This window comes from Orbicella faveolata, unplaced genomic scaffold (genome assembly GCF_042242905.1).
Source record: "Orbicella faveolata isolate gen_17 unplaced genomic scaffold, um_ofav_v1 contig_46, whole genome shotgun sequence".
Classification (NCBI taxonomy): Eukaryota; Metazoa; Cnidaria; class Anthozoa; order Scleractinia; family Merulinidae; genus Orbicella; species Orbicella faveolata.
The window spans coordinates 2,879,542-2,905,571 of NW_028301576.1; the positions used below are offsets into that span (position 1 = coordinate 2,879,542).

The 26,030-nt window shown below is 37.3% G+C and overlaps 3 protein-coding genes across 4 annotated transcripts; 2 read left to right on the forward strand and 1 right to left on the reverse strand.

Moving 5' to 3' along the window:
• Positions 1-814: 814 nt before the first annotated feature.
• Positions 815-8,375, reverse strand: LOC110057529 (uncharacterized). 2 transcript variants are annotated; one of them, XM_020764124.2, is made up of 4 exons: positions 7,680-8,375; positions 7,548-7,590; positions 3,448-3,634; positions 815-2,809 (listed from the first exon to the last, which is right to left on the reverse strand). In XM_020764124.2, exons 1-4 carry the CDS (start codon positions 8,267-8,269, stop codon positions 2,403-2,405), a joined length of 1,227 nt encoding a protein of 408 aa, XP_020619783.1. In that variant the 5' UTR covers positions 8,270-8,375; the 3' UTR covers positions 815-2,402. The 2 variants fall into 2 exon arrangements, with proteins under 2 accessions (XP_020619783.1, XP_020619782.1); XM_020764123.2 differs by having other exon boundaries at positions 815-2,812; positions 7,680-8,372.
• Positions 8,376-12,478: 4,103 nt separating this feature from the next.
• Positions 12,479-23,795, forward strand: LOC110057531 (2-(3-amino-3-carboxypropyl)histidine synthase subunit 2-like). The gene is made up of 16 exons (XM_089277557.1): positions 12,479-12,688; positions 13,019-13,131; positions 13,722-13,799; positions 14,607-14,749; positions 15,245-15,497; positions 17,406-17,523; positions 17,750-17,823; positions 18,756-18,823; positions 19,431-19,489; positions 20,414-20,524; positions 20,677-20,729; positions 21,018-21,070; positions 21,365-21,399; positions 21,995-22,082; positions 22,784-22,852; positions 23,245-23,795. The coding sequence occupies exons 1-16, from the start codon at positions 12,518-12,520 to the stop codon at positions 23,400-23,402; spliced, it is 1,644 nt and encodes a 547-aa protein (XP_089133683.1). The 5' UTR covers positions 12,479-12,517; the 3' UTR covers positions 23,403-23,795.
• Positions 23,796-24,107: 312 nt separating this feature from the next.
• On the forward strand, positions 24,108-25,859 carry LOC110057538 (uncharacterized). The gene has a single exon (XM_020764133.2). The coding sequence runs from the start codon at positions 24,717-24,719 to the stop codon at positions 25,395-25,397; it is 681 nt and encodes a 226-aa protein (XP_020619792.1). The 5' UTR covers positions 24,108-24,716; the 3' UTR covers positions 25,398-25,859.
• Positions 25,860-26,030: the final 171 nt, after the last annotated feature.

Here is a 26,030-nt window from a genome sequence, read left to right on the forward strand (position 1 = left end):
GGGTGTGGGGGGAAATGAAAGAAGCTACTTTAAACTGTTGTTTAGAAGGAACTGTTATCTTTTCCAGTTCAGTTGTTCGGAGGTTTACTGTGTTTGATAGGTGTCTTTTGTCAGAGAGAGGGTATTTATCATGATTCTGGGTATTAGTTTATGGAAAAAGGCTGCCTTATCTCCTGTGATTTCATTTTGTCTCTAGCTGACACAAAAAGGAATTTTGTCAAGTTGACTCTTGTGTATGTGTTTACCCCACAATTTCCTTGCAGTTTTTCTGCACTTGGTTTGTTTCAGTACTAGGCAATAAATAAATTATACCACAGGAACAATCTGATGTTAAGTTACTTTTGAGAATTTTCATTTTCAATTAAATAAATGTAAATCAGTGCTCGCTCTGGTGTAAGACCATTATGGAAGGTTTGCACCTTTGTTTCTCGTAATAATTATGTCTGACTTCAGACAATGATAATTTTATTACAAACAACAGTTATAATGCGTCAATAAGCCTAGGTTGGGAAAGAGATGCTCAACTTTTTTCAGGCTGCTTGTAGCCTTCTTGGAAATGATTAAATTTCAGTAAAGGTGCATTCCTTTGGTGTGATCTGGATCAGGAACATTGATCCAAAATCACACAGATCATGGCACATCAAAGGAACCAATGAGTCCATTGCATACCAGAGTGGAGTCATCTGCTTTTTTGATGCGACATGATCTGAATGATCTTGGATCACTGATCCTGAACCTGATGACTCCAAAGGAACACACCCTAAATAATATATTTGTAGCATACGAAAGGAAAAAAACAGTCCATTCCAAACTGTTAAGTTCTTGAGCTTTTCTTTATTGGTAGCACTGAAGCATATGCGCTCACTGCTTTACAAACAATAATGCTCTACATACTTAGCGATTTTTAATTCTGAAATACAATAGTTCACTACCAAAATGATCTTATTTACAACTTGTACATTTACCATATATATTATTAACTGTTATTATTATTTTCCACTGTGACGTTGACTGACTCTTATTTCCCTGCTCAGCCATGAAAATAAAAAAGCCAAAAAAATATTACAAATACAGTTACTGTAATTCAGTTACTGAAAAAAGACACATAATTACATTATTATTGACCAAATGAACTACAGACTACTAAGTTAAATTAACAAGTTATCTACTTTTTATTAGTATTTACAAATTTGGAATATTGATTACTATATTAAAGTATTGTGAGTGGATAATTTATGTTACAAATGTTTAAAGTCACTTGATTTGCTGTGTTTGTTAACCAGTACCTTTAATCTGACCGATGTTCACATTTGAAGCGACTCAAAGCTAGGAAGGGTATGAGTTATGAAGTTTTCAACATTTGTCATCAGAACTTACAAATGGAATCAAAGTGAAAGAAGCTCAGAAGTTCAGACTGTACAAAAACATAATAAATATAAATGAACTATGGCAAAGCAAATCTTCAAAAATGTATAATATTTACCTATCACAGTAATAAATTGAGTTAAAATTGCCTAAATTGAGTTAAAGGTTGCTTATTCACTTGCTACCAAGTGCCAACAGGTTTTTGCCAAAACACTGCATGTGCTGACAAAGTATTTATTGTCGAAAAGGACTATGGTAGTTCACTATTACACAACACTTTAGAGGACCCACTATTAAAATAATGCAAACTTTGAGTTTACAAATTTACAGCCAAAAAATAGTGTCATTATAAAACACGACTACCTCTGACCCATCAAACCCTAACAAAAAACAAGTCACCAATAATAATCAATACTTTTTATAGCATAACCATAAAAGCTAATAAATATACTAACACATTGAAATAACAGATATAGACAGTGTACTTGCATATACAAAGCATGCAATCATTGTGCTAACAACTTTTATGGCTTAATTTTGACTGCAGACCACAGTTATAAAACAAACAGTCTAAGAAATAATTACAAATTTAATGGCAATGAAATATTTAATATTAATAGTTCAAAAGATATAATACTACGTAAAAGCATCATTAGCAGCCATTCTTGTGGACATGAAACAAGTATGCGATATCTTTAAAACTTTGATATCCGCTATAATTGCCCGTTTGTGAGTCAGTCAGTTGTATGAAAACAATATGAAGTAGGCAGCTAACACAATTTAAGGTTTCCCAAGCAATTGAAGAGTCTTAAAAGCCTTCAAGATTACCAATGAAAGATAACCTACAGTCTTGTAACGAAAAAGAAACTCTTAAAAGATTCTTACAGTGTCTTTTTGCCACCATTCTTTAAAAACAACTGTCCTGACTTGCATGTTAAAGCTTTTACATTGCTATAGTTGAGACTTGAAGAAATTTTGTTCTCTGTATATTAAAGAAATTATTTTTCAATAAGTCCTAGCTAGATATCTCTGACTAATCAAAAACCCACATTGATATGTTGTTGCGGCTGCGGCAGGCTATAGTAGTGTGACACATAAGGAAGTGGAAGGTCAAAATCTTGCCCGTCACTGTTTACAAAATATTGAGCTGAATTTTCCATTTCCACTGTGGTGGTGATTGGATCGCATCCATGCATTCCATTGATTGGCTGCGTCGACATTGGCAAGCTTGTGCAAGTGCTAAGTGTTGGATCAATTGGAAGCTCTGTGCTCTGAGAAATAATATCATCCCAATCAAGGACTTCATTCTGTTGAATTTCGTGAATCAAGTCATTGCCGAATAGTTCCTTGGCAGCATCTGCTGCAGCTATGTCTTCACAGTGTTCTGATTGGATCAGCATTTGTTCGGGAGAATTGTCCAAGTCATCACTTGAGATGGATAACTCTTCTGGGAATTAAAATGGAGTTAAATTAGATTTCTATCAGATCAAGTGGTAAAAGTATATGAAGGTGACAAAAATTCAGACGTGGTGGTATGGTTATCTCAGGAAACATTGATTCCTGAGTAGAGATCAAATACTTCAAGGGATAGTTACTAAAAAATTATGTAAGAAATGGTAATGCCAAAACCAGCACATTCATGCTTAACCAATGAAGGTTTCTGCCTTGGTTTTGCAGTGTCTGACATTTGCAGAATGCAGAGAACATTTAGGCCTAAACAGCACTCCTGTTAGCCTGAAAAGCACAGAGGTGCTCAAGCCTGTTGACAGATTAGGTTGAGTTAGCACTCGGTAATGGAAATGGGAATATGATATCAGGTGAAAAGTCTGCAGTCTGCAAGTGTCAGACAGTGAAGGTGTTTTCTTAACCCACTGATAAATAATGATTGTGAATAACCAAGCACAAGCAAAAAATTCCTTTAGGGATGAAGAAAGGTTATGACACAACATTGATCATGAGGAATTTTAACCTCTTCTAACAAACTAAGCCATGACAGACTACCGGTAAGTGGAGCCAACCACAAGAAAACAACATGCTACAAATCTTATGCGTTAACTTCAGTTCTAACTCATTCATACAAACCTGGATTTGCCATACTGGCTCTGATTGCCTCGGCATGTTTTTTCTTCCACTTTCTGATTTCCTTGTCCATCTGTTCACGCCTCTCGGGTTTAAGTGACCATAGGCAACCTTTTCTCTGTGAAGCACCTTGAGGTCTCTCTAGCTTACAGAATGCCTTGTTTAAGGAGAGATTGTGTCGAACAGAATTCTGAAAAGGAATTGCAAGTTATTAAATCCGCTAGAAGCAATAACAAATTTATATTAAAAATTAATGCAATAACACTGTCCATTTTTCTGTTAACTAACTATGGTATTAAACCTATCAAAAATAATGCTAAATGAAATTACTCAGTAATCTGATTATCAACTTCAAAAACTGTTACCAAAGCTGTCAGACAAAGTTGACAAATATATGACTTGAATTATTAACCCCAAGCGATTGAGATTACACTTCCCCCATCCAACAGATGAACTGGAAATTTTAATGCACAATTAACTAACAGTTACATGCTACTATTAACACTTTCCCTGATCAGCAAATTACCCAGAACTTTTAGCAACCATTCAATTTGAGTTATTTGTACCAGTTAACATTCCCATGTTTAGTGCAACACTAGCAGTTACGTAACACATAGGATGAGAGATGTCAATTTAAAATTATATTAGCCCTGCAAAACAGTGGGATTGCGATAGGAAGTTGTCATATGATCGACTCACTTCTAATTTGTCATGTGTAATCTGATCTGACTACCAGTACAAACCATAACTTGCTTACGCAATTCGCTGGTTTAAAACTAATTACTCTACAGAATTAGAATATTTCACAGAAGCCTCTTCATCTTATTTGGCATTAGATAATCTTGGGTGACATAAAAGCTTAATCATATATGAATTCCATGACATATTATGACAAGATGACTAAGTACATGTAACCTGGCTTGGTTTATGTGCTCTGATAAAATTATCAGACATTGTGGAGCTATTATAAGTACAAAATAAAGATTTGCAGTACCACAATGTTGTGCTAATTAGTTGTTATGTGGTACATGTATGTATCAACTGCTGTGACAGTAGGCTGAAAAAACTAAATTTTTAACTGTTTGAAAGTTCATCCTAGAGAGAAAATGCCCATAGCAAAATTTAAAGACTGCATGCATTTTCATTCAAGACTTACAACATCGACCGACAGAGCTATTAGTAAATATGTGTCTCATTTAACAGTAAGAGACTTGTGGCATATTTGATACCTTGATAACCCTCAACAAATCAAGAATGTTACAGATAAAAATGTGGCAACAATTTAAACTCTAAAGAAACTCACAGTGACCAAAAATATCTGCATGTGTGTGCACATGTGTACACTGTAGATTATTGCAGTTAAAGTGATTTTGAAAATTAATGAAAGCACCCTATCCTTCATGTTATTATTGAAACACTGTATACAGCCATATTAATGAAAACCAAAGATGGATGTAAAATGTTCAAAATCATTTGCATCTCTGATTCCCATTGAATCCAAGGGTAACTGACATAAGAATATTCTTTTAGAAATCTAAGATCGGTTCCATTAGGGAGAGAAAACAAATCACATTATTCAAAGGTTAAATTTTGGTGGATTTCTTAATTTTATGCACACTGAGCAATGTAAGACAAATCTATGTTGTAAACCCTGTAAATTGTTACCACAGCCAAAAAGTTATGGTGAATTACAAGAATCTGGCATAAAAGTCTGAAAGTTTTAATACTAAGTACTTCTCTAATCTTCAAGAATTTTGGTCATTTAAATAGCAAATTGTAGAAACCCCTTTTGTCTTCAAATCACAGCAAATTAAGGTGTGGTAGTGGAAAGTAATATATTATTAATAGGCTGCCGAAGGTAAGATTAAATTCCTTTGTGGAAAAAATTTAAGTGTCATATATTTCAAGCTGTAGAAATGTTAGAATAATTTGGCATTATTTATCTTTCACAAATTAATTTGAAGTATTTGGTTAACCTTATACATGGTACAATACAAATATATTAAATACATGAAAAATCGCAGAAATTGATCCAAAATTTGGGCCAAAAATATACACCTTTTGAAAACAATTTTTTGGTGAACTTGTTATGGTATAATACTATATGAAAAAGCTCTAACCACATTCATTCTGTTGCCAGCATGAATTGATTGGAAACTTTCAGTGCAAAAAATTGTGATGATTTTGAAAAAACAAAAAAAACAAAAAAAACAAAAAATGTCAGTTGAATACATTTGATACAATGTACAGTTGTTAATTTTTTTCCCCCGTATAATCCCCTTTCCTATAAAAAGCCAGACCAGCCTGGACCAGAGCAAGTAAAACCTTACGGCACGCGAGTGAACAACACCGTAATTAATTCATCCAAAAGAAAAATTTGCATCGAGAAATGTGAGAGGAACTGACTTCCCCACTGGGTGTAATTTACAAAGTGTGTTTCGCAGATCACAAGGAAATTCTCACTCAGTGAATGAAAAGAAACATTAATTCACATTTCCTAGTCTAGTCTAGATCCAGGCCAAAAATAAATGCCCAAAAACCATGAAATTATCGAAGGTGCCTCTATCCTTACACCGGTACAAAAAAAACATGGTTTCTTTATACATCTACAAGATTTCAAAGAAAGAACACCATTTCTAACGTTGGGCGCAGTGATAAATGTATTTAAAACCAGATTTCCTTGGAAAATTTGCTTTTCGCGTTTTCGCTATTTGTTTTTGCTTAAGGGTAAAGAAAGAAAAATTATACAGATCCTTCATTGCAATATGGACCTTAATTAGAATGAACATAAATTATTCAAAGTTTCAACCACCTGTTGTATAGAATGAGAAATCTTCAAGAAGAAATACAACTTCTTTGTGAAAAAAGGACGTTTGAACCCTAGTGAATCCCTTATCTACCGCTGAGTCTTATAACCCTGTTGTTCTGCACGTTTTCCTTCGTGATTCGTCCTAGTATAAACGCAAGAGAATAGCGAACAATTTCAAATCTTATAAGTGAATTGAAGTTGCAACATTTCGGGTGGAGTTCTGTTTATATCGTACCTTCGATCTCATGCCTTCGATTTCGAAATGAAACATCGATTTTATAGATCCTAACAAGTCTTTTAGCTATAAAAATAGACTCCAAGAACAACGTATCGCCGGAGAGATGACAAGCATTTAAATTGAATTCTTATCTGACCTCCCATAAATAAAATTATGGGCCCCACCCTCACTACATACTGTTAACATTTGAGATGTACATGACTGCTAAAACTTTCTCTAAATTCAGAAGATCGCAAATATTCCATAACCTAAATCCGTAGTATAATGTTTTCCCAGCAAATCTTGCATAGGCCGATTAGCAAAATTTAGATCAGATCTTTTCGTTGCTTGCTACACGCTCTGATAATTTTGCGAAGTGCTTTTACGAGGCCAGCACGATGAACGTTCACTTTGAAATCATTTTGATATATCCACTTGGTTGCAGGTTTCGTCAGCAATTTGTTACTATGTCTTGATTCACGTGTGTCAAAGATTTCACCAAAAATAGATCCATCGATGGAACCGATGGACAGGACTTGCGTTGGCAACACTTCCTATTCGAATAACCTTCAGTCCATTGTGTTACATCCGATTCACTAAACACCAACAGTACTAGATGTCATGAAATAGAATGAAATGCGATGAAATTATCATCCCGTTGCCAAATTGTTCGATTTTCGCCGAAATGTTCATGTTCTCTAAAGAAATAGATTCTTACAGTAGTGGTTTAATTCAGGAAATGGTCGAGAAGCAGACGAAATTTCCACATCATTCGAACTGCTGACAGCTGTTCGAAACCCATTGTAATGCTGCGAGGAAAACCATTCAAGTGCCGAGTTTCAGGAAACCGTTGAGATAACGATAGGAAAGTTTTAAAAGTTTGCTCATAGCTTCCTAAGATTTTATCAAGTAATTTAAAATATCGCAAGCATCGCAAATTTGGAGGGAACATTCTCAGAAAGACTACGAATTACTTAATACGTAACGTAAACCGTTACTGCCTCCATGTTTTTAAATTCAAACTTCGCAGGTACCGGCCATGCGAAGAATGGATTCGATAAAAACATTAACACTCACCTTCCAACCATCTGGAGCTGTCTTGAAATACGGAAACTTTCCCCTGCAAAACAAAACAAAGTTAAAAAATCCGTAGCTGTTACAAGTTTGATGAAATTGACATGGTCCATTTGAGCGCCAAATGAAACTTACATCATAAACTTGTAAATTTCACTGACAGGGAGTGTGCCTGAATCACTGTTCTTCAAGGCCATCGCGATTAGACACGAATAAGAAAACAGCGGCTTTGGGTATGACTTTTCCTGTGATTTTAAGCTGTCTTTCATGCCATTTTTCGCGTTGTGCTGCTGGACTTTTGGCTTAGAATCCGTCGCACGTGCCTGCAGAATCGGAGGCGCTGGAACGGCCGTAACGTTAACTTGCGTGTGTACTTGGGACAGAGAAACTGCCTGGTGATTCGGCCACTGCACGGGTAACGCAGTATTAGGATCGACCATCACTTGTTTCTCGCCATTAGAGCCTTTCTCCATAGGTATACTAACGCTCTGTAGCCATTGCAAGTTTGTTAAATCGCCTGCACCGGTACATTCCGCTCTGGGCCTTTCTTGTTTCACTGTCATCATCTGCTGGTGGATGTCCTGAAATATACCTTGTTCGTGCAGTTGAAACAACGGATCGTTCAAATTGAAGTCCATTTCGCGGCTGTCGCACTCCACCATTTCTTGCAGCGAGAGCGAATCCGGTGTATCGTAGAACGCCAGTTGAAAACTGCTGTTCATCATTTTGCAATAACTGGTTCAAAAATTTTCCCGAGCGAATGATGAGAACAGAACTTTTCTTCGATGTGAATCAGTTACTGGCTGTTCGGATCGAACCATTGGCTCGTCTGTGATTGGCTGAAAAATGGCCGTCTTGTCAGTGATTGGTCGTCACGAAAAACAACCCCCCGGGGTCTGCTCCATATAAGGCCAACTTACTACTTTCGGGACTTACAAATTCTTTCGGTATGATCTGTTCAACCACCAGTTCTTCTCCGCGCAACACCCCCGCAAATGTGTTAAAACACTGGCATAATACGCTCTGATAACTTAACTACATTCCTACAGTTGTAATTGAAAATTTCACGCGCAATTTTGTAGCATTTTCGACGATCAGCGAGGGACAATTCACGGAAATCCGTGCTTACTCATGCGAATCAACGGTCCTTATTGACTGCGGTTCAAATTGACAATTGCCAGCCCCACCCCAACTTTTCTTTCGCGCCGCGAATAATTTGCATAAGGCGACAGTTTAGAATATATAACGCAATTATAAAATTGCAAGGAATCCGTCATCCACCTCCGCTCTGTGAATGAATCATCGGCGAAATCCCAGGCTTTTGTGATACTGATATTTGCCATAGAAACGATAAACCTGCATGTATAAATTATAAGTGTAGATTTAAGAAATTTTTTCGAAAGAAATTCAAAGGGTTTCTGCACTTCCGTGATAAAGTGTGCAAGGGGAAATAGCTAAACGGTAGAAGGATTAAGGATCCGAATTGCGGCTTCGGCGCTTTAAAAAAATCTTTAGAAAACGGTTTTCGGCGTTTAAAAAGAAGCAGTTCGCCGCCTGTAATGATTCAAAATATTTAAAGAAAGATGCTCACGCTTCGATTTTTGTCCATTTTGCTCTAATTTTAGTCTCTAGAACTGATAACATTCAGTACCTTTGCGCCAGAAGTGAGAATTCAAGTAAAATCGCCGTATTTTCGAACGTTAAACGATGCTTTTCCGCCACGCCACATCCAACAAAACAGCGGCGCAATTGAAAAGAAGTGTGTTCTTTTCTGAGTACGCGTGCCGTCGAATGGAAATCGCAACTTGAGGTCTCTTCATGAAAGGCAAGTTTAGATCTTCACAAATGTGCTCAAATTTTTCAAAACAATTGAAGCTGCACAATAGCATAAGCGAATTGTCCTGCTGTAAGGCACCGGTTTGTAAATACCTGCCGCCGAAATCACTCTTTTTTTTTTTGTCTCAGTTATTTCTACTATCGCCGACAACACGCCAAAAAATTACGCTGGCAGATTCTCAAGTTTTTTGTTTTGTTCTTTCTATACTCTCACCTTGGTTTCTCTTGCTTATTTTATTTGTCTCATCTCTCGGTGCCAAAATTACAAGAAGCAACAGGTGTTTTCAAATATTCTAAATCGTTTTTGAAATAATTTTTACTGTCAACATGAACCGCTTAAAGATGACTTTTCCGGCTTGTCCTGATAACTTCACTTAGCGGCAAGCCTCAGAACTTTCCTCGTTTTTCTGTTTTTTCTTTTTTTGTTTTTTTTCCTCCGGCTTCAATCATACAAAACCTGTTTTAAAACCAACATAGAGCAGTAGTGATAATGGCTAATTTCTCTTTACCTCTCAGCAGCAAATCAGTGAAGAAGATAGGTTGTAAGAGTACACGATTTGATCATCTCAGAAAGAATCGCCTCAACAGGCTTATGAAAATTTAAAAGAAACCAAAGAAATTTAAGAGGAAAACATTTACGGAGAACAGGAAGAAGAAACATGGGTCTCTTTCGTTTGATTCCTTTAATTTTGGGATTCAAGACTTGTTTAAATCCTAAGGCTTGAAAGTCTATTTTCGGTTGACTGACAAAATTTACTTCATTGCACACGATTATGTTCTCTTTCGGCTATAATGATAAAATGAAAGACTAGAGCCTGTTATGTGAAGTGCTAAAAAAAAGTTATAGTCACTTTCTGAATAAGATCATAGTATCCTAGAATAGTCCTTCCTCGTTCTTTTTGTGAGAACCCGAAATATCCATACTACAAAGGGATTGTAAAAATTCGTACGGACAGTAAAACTACCCGAATTGACTTTCTTTACGCGATCGATGAAAAAGCAGAAACGACCAATGTGCTTATGTACGGCGAAAAATAAACCCGCTGTTAACCGGTTTTCCAACAGATGATACACAGAAATTATTATGTGGTAGTATACAAGTGTTGTCACAGCGGCTTTCGAATTGTCTACCTGCAGCCATGCAGATCTCAAGCCAGCAGGACTGCTGATAAATTATGAAGCTGTTGATCAGTACCTGTTGAATGTTTGAGAATTATTCATAACCCGAACCAACCAACTCAATTCAACAGGTGATGAGCAGATGTCAATTAGACTTGCTAAGCTTTACTCGGGACGGCCTCTGGCAATTTAAGTCAAGGGGCTTTTTTCGCGGACGAATTTTCAATTTCCAGTAGAGCTTAACGACAGGAAGGATAGATTTAAGACTGAACTGAAACATATGCCGGGTTTCAAAATGCTGCATTGTAATTTATTAAACCCATTTCGCGCAGATTTTGTGATACCATGCAGTTCCTAGCCAATAAATTTTTTAATCAATTTATCTATTAGAAGTGCAAAGTCCGACAAATTATAATACCTGTATAACTACTCAAACGGAAAAATCCGCAAACTTTTGTTAACCTGCCAATATCTGCTCCCAGGGTAGCTTTTCAAATGCATAAGCGAAGAAACCCCAAGTGCCTGTTGATATCTTCCGCTTTTGTTGTTATCTACATAGGGGAAGTACTTTCCTTGCAGATTTTGTGGCGGCCTTTCTAATTAAACAAGTTACCGCGTCTTACGTTTTGAAACAAGTCTCGAATGTTCATTCTTTCAACTACAGAACTGAGCTATGCATGCAGTCGTTGCCTGTTCGCCTGATAAAAATAATTAAACAGGGAAGATATTGGCATATTGTCATGGTCAATCAGTACAGTTATCTGTAGTTTCTTCGGTTATTTTTAACAACCTCTCCTGTCATATATATAGTCTCTTTTACCCACTGTTTATTACCTCGAATCTGATCGGGGGGAGGGGTGGGGGCAGGGGAAGGGACATAAACGGGAACGAACGAACCAAACAAAGGCCCAACAGGTGGAGATCCATAACAGGTGCGGCGAAAGGAAAGTTGTTGGGTTTGTTGTGTGTTTTGGGGTGTTAAAGGCATAGAGGCTCAGTGCAAGAAAAATAAATTGGTAGCAAAATGCCATCATGTTGAGTTCCATATTTATGTGCTTCCCTGCGAACATAACCTCCTGTATTCTGCTCCAAGGGAACACATTTTTAATCACAGAGAAAAAAGCGTGAAACGTAAATGTTTCTTCCCATTTGTTTTTCTGGTCAATGCTGCGCTTTTGTCTGTCGGACTACTTATTCTAATTTTCTCTTAGAAGAAAAAACGTTCTATCCTGATTCTGGCCGCGCTTTTCGTGTTTTTTAGACTGGTTGCGTGTATGCAAAGTACACAAGATCTGTTAAGTATTTTCCGGTCCATCATTTACGGTCAATATATTTACACGTTTTAATTGCTTTTTATTTGATTCGTGACTCGGTTCATTTCACTCAGGGAACAAGAATGAAATTTTTGTAATCTACTTGTTATTAAATCATCTGCGCGCAGATATAAAATTATTGACCAATCGCAACACATAAAAGATCTCATTGATGCTATAAAAGCTTTTTTGTGCAGACTCGTTGATTTCATATTCATATAATTTCCTTGTGTGACTTGTTGTTTACGTTTCAGGCAATTCAAACAACTTATCCCCTATTACTGAGCAGCTGTTCCAAAGTTGAACGGAAACCTAGATAAAAAAAAGAGAGTGTCTCTTTTTTTCGCTGCAAAAGCCTTTTGGAAGAACATTTTCCTTTGTGAACCTACTTTCCCATCGAGTCCTAGAAACGCTTTCGTGACGTGCGCAAGAGATCAAATTCAGTTCCCTGTCCTCTCTCAACTTGTCTCTCAGGGGCTCATAATTTCAAATTTAGTCCCCAAGTGCAATTTTTCTCATTACATAGTCGGCATAGTCCTATCCCGCATCTGACTTTTAATTTGCGTGATTGAAGTCTAGCGTGCCTCGCTTGCAACAGACAGGGGACTCGGGACGCGCTGGTACGCGCGGGATTCCGCGCGCGGATTCGGGACTAGGTAGACTGGTCCACCAAAACTCGGTCAGCGGAAGCTTTCTAAAAACAAAATGGCCGAAGCCGAAAAGGCATCTGTAGTGCAGTTTAGTGGCGGCGAGAGAGAAGTCATTGAAAGAAAATTAGATGCCTCTACCGATGCTCTAGATACAAGGAAAGACATCAGTGATTTTTATGAAATTTCGAGATGCGTGGATGTCATAAAAAGTCGTGGTTTTGAGAAGGTGATCACGAGTTTATTTCAGTTCTTCCAAACTTTCTGTAACTGATCGACATAAACACAGAGAAAAGTTTTTCTACGTCTTTTAGAAAATACTGTAAGGAGAAGAAAAATATCATTCGAGTATTTTGATTTATTCCAAAATATAAATTATCATCGTTTGGTCGCCACTTTGTCTACAACTCGCATGAGCCTGTTCTATTCATAATTAGTCATAAAAGTGCAGCTTATCTAGCATGGATTTTATCACAGGATATTCCCTTAATACGTATATTTCTTCTATTATATACTGGACTTAACCTACACAATCTAATCTTTAGTTCTTTTTTCTCAGGTCGCTCTCCAGTTTCCGGACTCACTGTTAATTGACTCTGCAGCTGTTGCTTCATTGATTGAGAAAAACACTGGAAAGAAAGTATTTGTGTTGGCTGACACTTCATATGGAAGGTATGTGAAATATCCTGCTAATCTGAAATGCTGACGGTGATAGGTAGTCTTATCATCTATCCTATGATATTAGTGTTTTTATTCCCATGATCATTAGTTTGCTTGATGCTATGGTCAGTGACATTTTGAGGAGAAACTCATTCATTTATACTATATTAAATTCCTATGTTGGTGACAAGTTTGCTAGCAGTCTGTGATGAAAATAACAAAGTAAATGGATTAGGCCTAAGAATATCGTTTAGGAGTTTGTCTGGTGTGATGTTCCAGGTGATGGTAAAATAATGTGGTCTTGAAAAGGACTGAACATTATTTGTTTAGTGACTGACATTTTCACAGACTGAGAGGAGGTAGAGCTGCACATGTAATCTGCAGAAAATCATTACAGGTGTAGCTCTTAAGACTTAGTTTTGTTGACTAAGTCATGAATATATTGCTTTTATGGGGTAAAAATAGCAAGCTCTAGGAACATGACTTTCGACGTGCACTTTCTTACAGGGTGTTTTCTAAAATCTTTTGGGAATCTTGTTCCTGTAGAGGATTTTATTTTAGCCTTTAAAGTCATGATGATTATTACATTCTGTCCTTTTCAGTTGCTGTGTAGATGAAGTGGCAGCAGAACATGTTCAGGCTGATCTGATCATTCACTATGGCAGAGCTTGTTTGAGTCAGTAAGTAACTCAAAAATATTTGAGAAAAACAAAAAACTAGATGCTATGGTGACCAGAAAAACAACTCTGGTTAGAGAGTTCAACTCTTTCAAAAGGTGACTTTCTCCAAGAATAACAGGGGAAAAGCTGGACCTTTTCCAGGTGGAAAATGTAGTCCATCTGAAGATCAGGTTTAAACTTCAGAATATTATTTTTTGAGCGTGAGTTATGACATGCTGAAGGACAGAAAGCATTGATGTGACATTGCTGGGTGATAAGTTAATACAGAGCTGAGAATGAGAGCCAGTCTCTTCCCATCACCCAGCTGCCATGTTTATCTGTTAGCAACAACAAAACTTACTTTTCGTAGAAAATTTTCAAAGCTTTCGTGAACAATATTGAATAATTATTATACTAGTTTTACATCCAGATAAATGAGTTTATTCTACTTGTAGTGTAGGGATTGGATTTTTATACATTTGCAGAAAATTTAAAAAAGTAAAAAAAAAATTCAATATTTAGAGAGGAAGCCGCATCAGCGTTAGCTGGTTTTCATGCAGGTCCTACATCCTGGTTGAAATGGAAATTGGAAATGTTGGTTTTTGTGGAGGGAGGAAAAAACTGATTAGTACCCAGAGAAAAACCTCCTAAGCAAGGCAAGAATTGACAACAAACTCAACACACACATGGCACTGAGCCGCAATCAAATGCAGGCCACATTGATTGGTGGGAGGCTAGTAGTCTCACCACTATGCCGTACCAACCCCCGGCCCTATTGCACCTGTTAGTAAATATGTGGTTATTAGTAGGCAGCATATCTCTTGACAGGACCCGGAGACTTCCAGTGTTGCATATATTTGGCAAATGGCCAATCAGCATTCCAAGCTGTATGGAGAACTTTAAAAAGTTATTTCCAGATCCTGCAGTTAAAGTGGTGGTGTTTTCAGATGTGGTATACAATCACTGCATGGGTGAGGAAAGCTAAATGTTTAATTATTATTGATCTGCTTGACACTGACAAATCATGATGTTTTTGCAATAACCAAATTAGAGAAAAAATGTTTCATCTGTCAATCACCAAGTTTGTTTTCTGACAGCTTTTGGAAGCGATAAACCATTTTTTAGACAAGTGTGGTTGCAATTACACATGAGCAGAATATTATTTGTAGGCAGTTATTTGCTGCCAGGTCATGAGGTGGGCTCTCAGCGAAAGAAAAGGAAGGAAAAATGTGTTGAATGATAATTAATAACGATTAATATGTAATATAATTTATGTAACGTAAAGTTTTCGCATAGTTTTTATCAAACAGTTTTGTAGACTCGAAACTTCTTTTAACTACTTTAGTTAGCACTTTTTACAGTCAATTCTAAGTCATTGTTTATGTTCAAAATTGTGTAGTTAACTTTTCATTACTATAATTTGGTATGATATTTTTAACTGGATTAATATTTTATTTTGCTCTCAGGAGATGTCCAGGATGCTATCAAATGTATTTATCCAAATGTGATATTCACAAAGTTGACTTACTCCGCTTTTGAAAAGGAAGAGAATTTTCCTGCAAATCTAAATCTAGAAAATAAGCAAAATATTGAAGAGGGCAATCCTCAGGACATCACCTCTACAACGAAATTACTAAGTAACTCAGTGGAAACAGATGTTGACATGGCTTCACCAGAAGACAGGAATGAAGATCCAGTAAACAATGGCTATTTTTGTAGGTAAGTAAAATTTAATAAATTATAAAACATGCATTTCTGTCCTGAGAAAGATACATTGGTATGTAGCCTCCTTTGCAAATACTCTTTGGACCCGTCACAAGACTTGCCCCTCTTTATTTATAGTCTGGGAGCAAATGTCGTAAAATTAAGTCCCGTGGGAATTTCGTACTGAAAGCAAGCCACCAGTCTAAAAGTGTTCATTAGGGTCTAGTAAACATGAAAAGTTTTGGCGGCAACTCTGCAACTTGCTAGGACGTGTTTTAAGGAGGGTTGAAAATCAGACGTACATGAGCCAACATGAAAACGAGGCTGCTGCATTAAATTCTTTATAACCTCATCAATTACCATTGGTTGACCACCAAACTTGGCAGAAATTCGTAAAATGATTATTTATTGACAACTGCTGATTATGAAGTGATCACGTGATTTTTTAGCATAGAAACGAGGCTGGAATAGAATATTACATATTACTATATTTAATGTTTGCAAAAGCCTGTAAAACTTATTCCAAATTGGCAGAAATATGCAATTTGATCATTTAGTGACAGCTGCTGATTATGAGGTGGTCACCTGACCTAGCATCAAAGCGAGGCTGGACCAGAAAAACGCATGTAACCTTTTTTAAATGTTCACAATAGCTTGTCAAACTTTCTCAAAATTAATCCCTCGATGACAAGGTTGCACTGATGATATTCTCATTTGTCACGTGGTCAAATTTCCTGCACGGAAACGAGGCTCCAAGCAACCATTCATTTTATGATAAATTTACACTCGTAGCAACCTACATCATAACAATAATAATAATAATAATAATAATAATAATAATGATAATAATAATAATATAATAATCATATATCTTAATTGACCACTCCCTCAATGGGGCTTTTCAGAGCCAATAAAACCAAATGTTGAAACAAATAATGCTACATAATTAAAATAAGACAAAAATGATGGTAAAACAGGATTAGGTACACAATCATTGTTCCAAACCATCAACTGGTAGTGTGCTTGTAGTATGACTTGGTGCAGAGCTGCCTTAGTTGTGGTAATCTGCCAAGTTTGGTGGTTAACTGATGATAATTGATGAGGTAACAAAGAATTTAATGCACCAGCCTCGTTTTCATGTTGGCTCATATATGTCTGATTTTCAACCCTCCTGAAAACGCGTCCTAGCAAGTTTTAGAGTTGCCACCAAAACTTTTCATGTTTACTAGACCCTAATGAACTCTTTTAGATTGGTGGCTTGCTTTCAGCACGAAATTCCCACAGGATTACATTTGCTCCCGGACTATTACGACCTGTTACCACTGGGATGGAGGTGGGGGAACTCAGTGACAGGGAGTTGGGAAGTCCTTGTTTGGGTTTGAAATTTGGAATCTGAGGAGTTATGGAGGTTAAAAAGTCTGTGTTAACTGTTATTTAAGTGAAACATTTTGACAAGAATATATTGGGGTTTGTACCTCCCCATTCCTAGCAAGGAGGGAATTTTGGCCTTAGGTGCACATGTGCAAAAGGGAAGAACATTGAAAGGTATATGTATCAAAAATGGTCAGAGAAAGCTGAAGGGTCATGAGCCAGTGACGGTGCTTAAACTTAATCAGTTTCCAGAGTCTGAAGTGATTAGGGATCCTTGATAGGATGCTAGTCTGTTAGAAGCTATCCACAGCAGCATTAAGGCAGTTTCCGACAGTAGTATTAGTAAGTGTAATTTTCTGCTGGCTGAGTGAAATGAAATAAGTGGAAAACATTTTTCACATGCACCAATGGGGTCCAGGAATAGGTGATGTAAGCCCTTTATGCCATAATGTGATTATTGTCGCAACCATGGCTTCTGTGACATTTTAAGCAGTTAGGGGTATTCTTGCCCTATTCTTAATAATAATACCAGCTCATTTCTATCATTTGTAGATTTGGACGAGAATTCAGTATTCCTGCAGATGCACAGTTGGAGGAGTATAATGTGTTTTACATTGGTGGGGAAAGTTTGTGTTTAAGAAACTTAATGATGTCCTATAACAAATGTCAGGTACTTAAGAATTGCTGTCCTTAAACATTTTGCTGAATCTAGTAGCTAAAAGAATTCTCACTTTCTAACTGGTTTATAACCACAGGCAAACTCAGCTTGGTTTTAGGACCTGCTGGCGTATACTTAATAGCACAGCGTTCGTAACTGCAGATTTTTCCATACTCAGCTGTACACTTCGACGGTAACATTAACTTAGGAGTGTGTTTTATGTTTCATTATTTTGTAGTTTTATTCATATGATCCATGTACCAATGTTGGAAGAAAAGAGACACTGAATGTCAATAAGGCACTTATGAAAAGGTAGGTGCTACCATCAAGACCTTGTAATTTTCTGTTAGTGGTTACCAATGTTAGCTAACAAAGTTTAACACAGGTGGCCCAGACCATGGAACAGTATGGATATCCTGTACTAACAATACATCAAAAAAGCTAGATCCATGTAAGGCACCAAATTACTAGTTCCTTTTTGAGGCCTAATATTTTTGTTGTGCAATTTTCTGAGGAACCATTTTGGGGCAATTATAACTCATAGTCATATTTCAAACATATCAATTGAAAGCAGTGTTCGGTGAGATGAAGTCTCTGAATACATATTATTGACTATTATTATATGGCTGCGTCTCACAGGGACTGGGAACTACCGAATTCACGAATTTGATTGGCTGGAATCGATATTGACCGCAGTCTAGATTTTCCCATCTAGACTGTAATCTACACCATTTTCTTTTATTTTCTTCTCAATCATTTATGAAAGTGCCAAAAAGTCTGATGACAAAAAAAAAAGTAAAGAGGACAAGCAAATTTCGGCAGGTTTAAGTTAAACTCATTGCCGTTCACGAGCAAAATGTCAGCAAACCAGTTACATTAAACGAATGAAAGTTTTCTTCTTTGCCATATAATAAACATCTTATTAACCGAGCTAAGTCGGTCTGTATGGGAGAATCTTGACCTCAGTCAAGATTCTCCCATACAGACCTCCTGCTCAGTTAATAAGAGCTAAGTAGTGAATTTGCATTCCTGTAGCAGCCAATCTATGCCTTATGAGTGAAAAACATTACCTAGGACATATTTAATTCTTGAAGAGAATGGGGATTTGCCAGTGTCATGGACGGGGACCAGAATAAAGTGGCCATAATAATGAGGTGGCTGTAGTGAATTAACAGGGTGGCCAAAAGGCGGGGTTATGTACACTGAAGTTGTAATTGTCTTCTTTTTTTGTTTGCACTATTTAGGTATTACATGATCCAACGAGCTAAAGATGCCCAAGTAGTTGGAATTGTGGTTGGAACATTAGGAGTAGGTAATTAAATTGATCCACCACTTTCTATGTATTAACCTTGTGATAAATTCCTTACTTCTCACGACCTGTCCCCTTAATTTCCTTTCAATTATTTGTGAAGGAAATAGATGTAAATCACTTAACAGCAAATGCCTTGGACTTCCGTATTGGAATTAGAATTCTGTTGCATCTTGAACTTATCTTTTAACACTTCAGCTTTTGCTCATTAGACTGGGAAATCAATTCTAAGGTAAATTGATGATTAAATTTATGTTGCTTTGTGTCATCCTTTCCAGAATTTTAATTTGTTTTTACAGGTGATTTGGTCAGGATGTAATAATATGAGAATGATCATGAGGTTAGGAACCTTTATGATCTCAGTTTGGGAGTTATTTTTTTATTTCAACTGTATGTGGTTCATTTTCTTTGAGTTAGTTTACTTTGTATCCCTTTTCACCAATAATTATATATATTATTCCCCAGGGGACATTTAGTTACCTTACACTAAGAAAACAAACCACATACTGTTGAGATCAAAAATTAACTGAGATCAAAAATTGCTTCAAGAAACATGTTTTGCTCACCCATGTTGGCAGCACGAAAACTAAAAGACATTTTGTTTTGACAGCTGACTACTTGAAAGTTATTGAACGAATGAAACAAGTTATAAAGATGGCTGGAAAAAAGGTACTTTTAATATAGAACATTATTATTATGAATAATAGCTCAGATAAGCTAAATCAGGCAAACAATGAAGGCAAACCTCCTCTGTTGGTGACCTCTGAGACATGGTCAACTGTCTTACTAGGGGTGTTCAACCATGGGTCTTGTAATATTTTCGTTGAATTTCACAGGTCTCACAGTTTGTCTCAAAGTCCTGATTTGTCTGTTTGTTTTTATAAATGACATCTGAATGTCTCACACTTGCAATTAAAACACTTTGAAGCCTTGATCTCGCAAATTATAAAAGGGTTGGATTCTGCTGTGTGCTAAAGAATCCTTCCTGGTGACCAATATTGTGTTGTTCCAGAAAATATCCATACCCCTCCCACAGAAGGTTTTTTAGCTTTAACCCCCCCACCCCACCCCTCTGGAAATTCCATTTTAGTGTTATACTTTCCTTCAAAAAATTGGGCTTTTAAAAAAACCCCTCCCCCTTGGAATTTCCGTTAACCTTCCTTGGGGTGGGTATGGATATTTTCTGGAACTAAACATTACAAACAACCATTTGGAGTGGGTCAGAATGAGTGTGGCTGGTTGGGAGGCAAAATTTTAACTTTGAACAGTGGAATGTATCGGAAAGAAAATTGGTGATGCATCTAGTTCTCTCAACAGAAGTCATTCATGCTCAGCCACTGAGCTAATGTATGGTGCAGATCCATACTGATTTTTTAGAATAACTTTAGGGAGCAAAATTTCAAAACAATATCCATGGGGAGCATGGCCCCAGATCCCTCCAGAGGCTAAGCTTGTGCCTTCAGTGCTCATTTCAGAAAATCAGTCACCATTTATTTATCCTGTAGACATCTGCACTTGGAAATGTTATGTCCCTGATAATAATCCACATACATGTACATGTAATTAAGGGATATCATCTCATCTATTTTTCAGTCTTATTTATTTGTCATGGGGAAGCTTAATGTGGCAAAAATGGCCAACTTCATGGAGGTTGACGTGTTTGTGTTAGTTGCATGTCCCGAAAATACACTGATTGATTCCAAGGTATGTCAGCCATAACGTGAAATAAACATTACAAGTCTTTACTTTATCCAGTGACAAATGATTGTATCCTGGTTAAAATAAATAACTAAATTACATAATTTTGAGAAGAAGCCAGATCAGCCTCAGCTGGTTTTGTTTATTTTCATACACAGGAATTCTACAAACCAATAGTGACTCCTTTTGAAATGGAGATAGCATGCCTAAGGTATGAAACATGAAATTGCAAATGAATGTTACTGTTTTTTCACTACCAGTCTTTACCAGTGGTTATCTTCATGGCATAAAAGGTTACCATAGTAACAGTACAACCTGTTAAAAACACCCTGAATTTTAGTTTTAATTTGTAATTTAAAAATGGCACTTGATAAAGAGTGATAGTATTGATGCGTCAAAGTATTACTGCTGGAAAATGCTGGAAACTATTGCCGGCCACTTTAACAACATTTTGTTATCTCCATTTCAAATCTTTGTAATATATTTTGTTAATCTACAGGACGCGAGACTGGACAGGAGACTATATCACAGATTTTAGAGACCTTCTACCAGGTTTGGTGTTTTGAACTAGAGCTGTAACATGTAACATTGTGCTTTTTTTCCTTTGCTATTATGTCAAATTTTAAACAATGTAAATTTCAATTATGTAACCTTCAAACTCACACGAACGAGAAGTGAAATTTTTCAAGATAATTTTAGTTTCGAATATTTGTTTGAAAAACTTTAATCCTTGAAAGTTCCAGGTACATTGATCAAATTAAGTATGGTCAATGGCAGCTATTTGTCTGTTGTAAAAGACAGTGGTTGATTAAGACAGTTTGGTTTTCTTGTCATTGTTGTTTACAGGGTCAAGTGTCTCTGTTGATCTGGTTGGGGAAGAGGTAAGGAAATGACTTGAAGAGAAAATTACAGATAGCTGTATGCCAGTAGTTCCAGTGTGAGCAGCTGGCCTTCACATTAGATCCAGGGGGTGGCCATTTGAGATACCTATCCTCACCGCCGAAAAAAAAAAAAAGATACCAAAAGCAACCACATGTTTTGCTCTTGTATGGAAGTGGAACTTCATTAGCTCAGTGGGCCATTTTCTGAGTTACCTTATGCCTCTGTTTCAAAACGAGTCCTTGTCAGTGTTGTGCAAAACCTTTCATATGTGAATAAGTTTGATTAATATGACAATTAACCTGTAGGGGAAACACATTTTTATATTAATGGTTCGCAGGAAGACTCGTTTTGACACCGAGGCAAAGGGCAGCTCAGAAATGGCCTAGAACTACTGCTCATTAAAACCAGCTTGATCCTGATCAGATTTTCAGCTTATGTAGTGCATTGAAACTCCAGAATTTTAAGAACATTAAGTTACTGTATTGAAACTATTTTATAGCAAGTGTAAGAACTCGAGAAATTACAGAAACAATTGGTAATTGGTAAATGTGAAAAAGGTCCAAAAACACCTGCAAATTTTGTATCATTTTACAGAGTATGGACGATTCCAGTGACATACCAGATGTATCTTTAATAACTGGGCATTTAAGACTCACGTACAAATCATCAGACGTGGAAACAGGTGTGGTAATTAAGCTGTGATACTTGATGTGATTGAACTTATGTCAGCTGTCATTGTTTTACTAAGGGCTGGGAGAACCGCTGATCCGATAGGACATTTCCGAGTTACCTTGTGTCTCTGTTTCAAAACAAGTCTTTGTGCAAAACCTTTCTTATGAAAATGTGTTTGATTTAAATGAATATGAACCTGTAGGCGGAAGGCATTTTCATATGAATGGTTTTGCATGAAGGCTCATTTTGACACAGAGGTAAAAGCCAAGTCAGAAATGGCCTATTAGCCTGTGAAACAATGACCTATAGTCTGTGTTCAGGTGTGTTAGTGATCAGAAGGTGGAAATGCAGCCAACTTTCTAACACCTGATAAATCTTCAGATTACAGTTTCAAACCCCATAGGCCTTCGAACCTCCCTGTTGCTATTATACCTGTGTTACCCACACCCTTTTGGTCTGCACATCCAGATAGACATTGGGACTTTTAACAATAGTCACTTTAATTGATAAATATTGATACAGGGTGTCATCTTCTTTGTTTAACTGTTATCAATGCTGGCCATGAAATAGAAAACTACTAGTAGTGGTATATATGTCACTAATGTGTTTTTTTACTGAGCAAAATTCAAACTCTTTTAGTTGCAGTAGAGTATGTAAGATGCTGATGTGAAAATATCCAAAATAAATTTTGTTTGAATGTGATTTTTGTAGGAGTTTCTTCATCATTGGTTGAGCGGAATCAAGAAACAACTTTGTCGACTCAGCACCACACTTCAGCAGGTTTGAACAACCTTGTAATATTAGGTGTCTGCAAGTAGTTTGGTAGCAGCAACATTATGTGCCTCTCTCATATTCACTAGTGATTATTTTAAAATGCAGAAAGTCCTGGGAGGAAGGTTTTGGAAAAAAGTAAGTCATCTTAAACCCTTCCCATCATTTTGTTTGAGTCCCTTCAAGTCTCAAGGGAGATGCCACCTGACAAAAGGTGTAACCTACGAAGGGATATTTTGTTGTTGCATCATTAAATTCTCAGAACAAGTTATTTTTAGCACTAAGGAGAACTGAGCAAACCATCAGCCATGGCCAATAATTCATGAGCATCAGTAAAACTTGACTGTTACTGAAAAGAGTACTTTTGGTTTGAGAGTGATCGCTTTTGATTTGGTTTATAGTGGAATACCTTGCATCCAGATCATGGAAAGGACTGGAACAGAAACAAGGTGAAACGCCTGTGATTAAAGCAGTACAGGGCAGAGAAGGCATTGCAGCTGGGTACTCACACGAGAAGGGCCTAAATCAAGACAGCCAGGAAAACCCTTCCAGTCAATGATCAACGGGGCATCTTTATGGGCAGGGTCCAAATGAAAGAACAGTGGTCAGCTCCTGGATCGGGGGTGTGGCACATTAACCATGAGGCCACCACGTCACTTGTTCTCCAGCTTTATGAAAAGCAAAAGGAACCTGGATTGTTGTTCGCCGATCAAATGTTATAAAACTCATGAAGCGATGATGCTGTCATGGAATAATTCTCAGCAACTTGTTGTCTTGTCTTTTTTCCTTTAGGAAGTCAATAGAAAGGTCTTGGGAACGAAGTTCAATTTAGACAGGTCAGAGAATTCAATTTCTAAATGGCCTATGTTGAAGACAACCATGGTTAAAGAATGAAACTCTTGTAAAAAAAAAAGAAAATAATAGGAATCTGAAATAAATTATTTATAACTGATAGTGGCCTGCTGTAATACAATTCGTTGATTCTTTAAAATTTTAGAGAGTGTAACCAAACATTAAACATAAATGAAACAAACCCCAGACTTGAAAAAAAAAACATACTGGAAAACGAATTTTACAGATTTTATCCAAAGCCTGTGTTTGAGTAGGCTGCGAACACAGACGTGTTTCCGGCTGTCAATAGACGATTTGCATGGTGGCGTCATTTGACTACAACTACCAAAATCCTTCACTCTTCTGTTTCTTATGCTAATTAGGACAATTGTTATTTAAACCCCACTGGGAATTCAAAATTCAAATAGTAAAGAAAAAACGAAAGGAACTCTGCTAGTTGTAGTCAAATGACGACAACGTGCAAATCTTGGTATGTTGTTCAGTTCCACTGCTTTTACCATCCAGTACGCAACAGTTTGACTGAAGTTTTTTTGAATGTTTTTTTTTGTTGGCTTTGGTGGAAAGTAATGGCGATCTTTTCATTTTTTTTTGGAGGGGGAAGGGCCGCTTTTTTTTTAGCGAAGGCAGTTGAGGGGGTGAGGCGGTTGCAACCGCTCCTGCTAGATCGCCATTTTCCACGGACAGTGTTGCTACTTAAGCCTAGACCGCGACACCCACGACTCTCAGAGAAACCTTTTTGATGTCCCGCGTTTTTGTTTCAAACGCGTGAAACGACTGCGTCGAAAACGTTGCTCTGAAAGTGGGGAAAGAGATTCGATTGGTGGGGGATTGGTACTAAAGGCCGCAAAAGGAAAAATAAAGAGCAATGTGATTCAGATTGACCCCATAATTAAAATTTTCGAACCAAAAAATTTTATATCAAAGCGTAACAAACATAAAATAGTTTAATTACAATCACGATGTGTCGCGAACGCTCTGAACAAAGAACATTAGGGGTCTGGGAAAGAGCACTGGTTCCAAGATGGCGGTTCGGCCGGTAGTTCGCATCTTAGCATTTGGCGATAGTCTGACGGAAGGTTGGTGCGATTTTGGGACGAAATTCCACCCCTATACCCGTAAATTACAAACTCTTATTCAGTCCCTATCCAAATCTGTTGATGTTGTAAACAGGGGTGTCAGCGGAGAAAGAACCGACCAAATGAGTGATAGACTTCCTTTAGTGTTGAACAGAGATGGACCATTTGACCTTGTGATTATCTTGGGAGGCACTAACGACCTTGGTTTATCTTTAAATAAGGACGGTGAGCCTTTGTTTCGACGCTTAAGATCCCTCCATGAGCTAGCACTCCGATACTCGCCATTATCTGTAGCAGTGACAATTCCGGAAACAGGTTACGAAGCTATGGACCGATTCACAGCTGTGAAAGAGAAACGTTTGCAAGTGAACGCTCTTTTGAAAAAATACGTGAAAGACTGTGGTGGTAAAATGATTCTGTCTGACTTATCAGCAAAGCTGCCACGGGAATCTCTGAGTCACGAAGATCGCAGAAAGTTCTGGGAAGATGACCTCCACTTCACTCCGGCGGGGTATGACAGAATGGGTGAAATAATTTTCGAGGATATTAAACATTGCTTCATAGAAAGCGAGGAAACACGAAGTCGGCTATTTGACCAATCCACAAGTTTTCGCACGTTACCATGAGGAATATAGTCCATTGTTAGGTATGGTTTTGTCAGACGCTCACACCCTCAGGCAGGCCATTTTTTTCTCCCCCTCCCTGCTGCCCTTCCCGTAGGAAGGTTACCCCATGGCTAAGCCCCGCTTTTAAAGTGCAAATGCTAACCTGTTATCAAGCTGGAATTACCAGAGCAGCAAGATGAAAAGAAGTCCAACGTCAATGCAGTATGTGGCTACCAAAGTTAAGGCAAAAATTTTGTGTTATTGAATATTAGTATTATAGAAGAATTAGAGGTGAAATTTGAACTGGCAAAACATGTTTGTAACATATTGTAATTATTTTTACCCTGGAATATAATAATATATTATAGTATCATCACAGAAGTTACTGTACACAAATGAAGACGCAACCAAATATTACAGTGCTCCTGACGATGTCATTGCGTAAGCCACAAATAAACAACAAATAAATTTATGTCTGCGGCATCCCTTGCCTGTCAGTGTCACTAAACATACATCAATAAAACAGTCTAGGAGGTGCTTTTAGAGACCAAGGGGCAGTTAATCAGGGCTTGTGGAAAAAATTGCATTGGAAAAGAACTCTTGGCATTAGCCTTGATAAGTTGCAAGCTAGTTCCAGTCCAATATTGAGAATAC

Bases quoted from the DNA above. Each gene is read 5' to 3' on its own strand.
- LOC110057538 (XM_020764133.2), top strand. From the start codon at position 24,717: ATGGCGGTTCGGCCGGTAGTTCGCATCTTAGCATTTGGCGATAGTCTG.
- LOC110057531 (XM_089277557.1), top strand. From the start codon at position 12,518: ATGGCCGAAGCCGAAAAGGCATCTGTAGTGCAGTTTAGTGGCGGCGAG. The intron at 12,689-13,018 runs GTGATCACGAGT...CTTTTTTCTCAG, and splicing joins AAAGTCGTGGTTTTGAGAAG to GTCGCTCTCCAGTTTCCGGA. The intron at 17,824-18,755 runs GTAGGTGCTACC...TGCACTATTTAG, and splicing joins AATAAGGCACTTATGAAAAG to GTATTACATGATCCAACGAG.
- LOC110057529 (XM_020764123.2), bottom strand. From the start codon at position 8,269: ATGATGAACAGCAGTTTTCAACTGGCGTTCTACGATACACCGGATTCG. The intron at 3,635-7,547 runs GTGAGTGTTAAT...ATTCCTTTTCAG, and splicing joins CAGCTCCAGATGGTTGGAAG to AATTCTGTTCGACACAATCT. The intron at 2,813-3,447 runs GTTTGTATGAAT...TTTAATTCCCAG, and splicing joins AGCCAGTATGGCAAATCCAG to AAGAGTTATCCATCTCAAGT.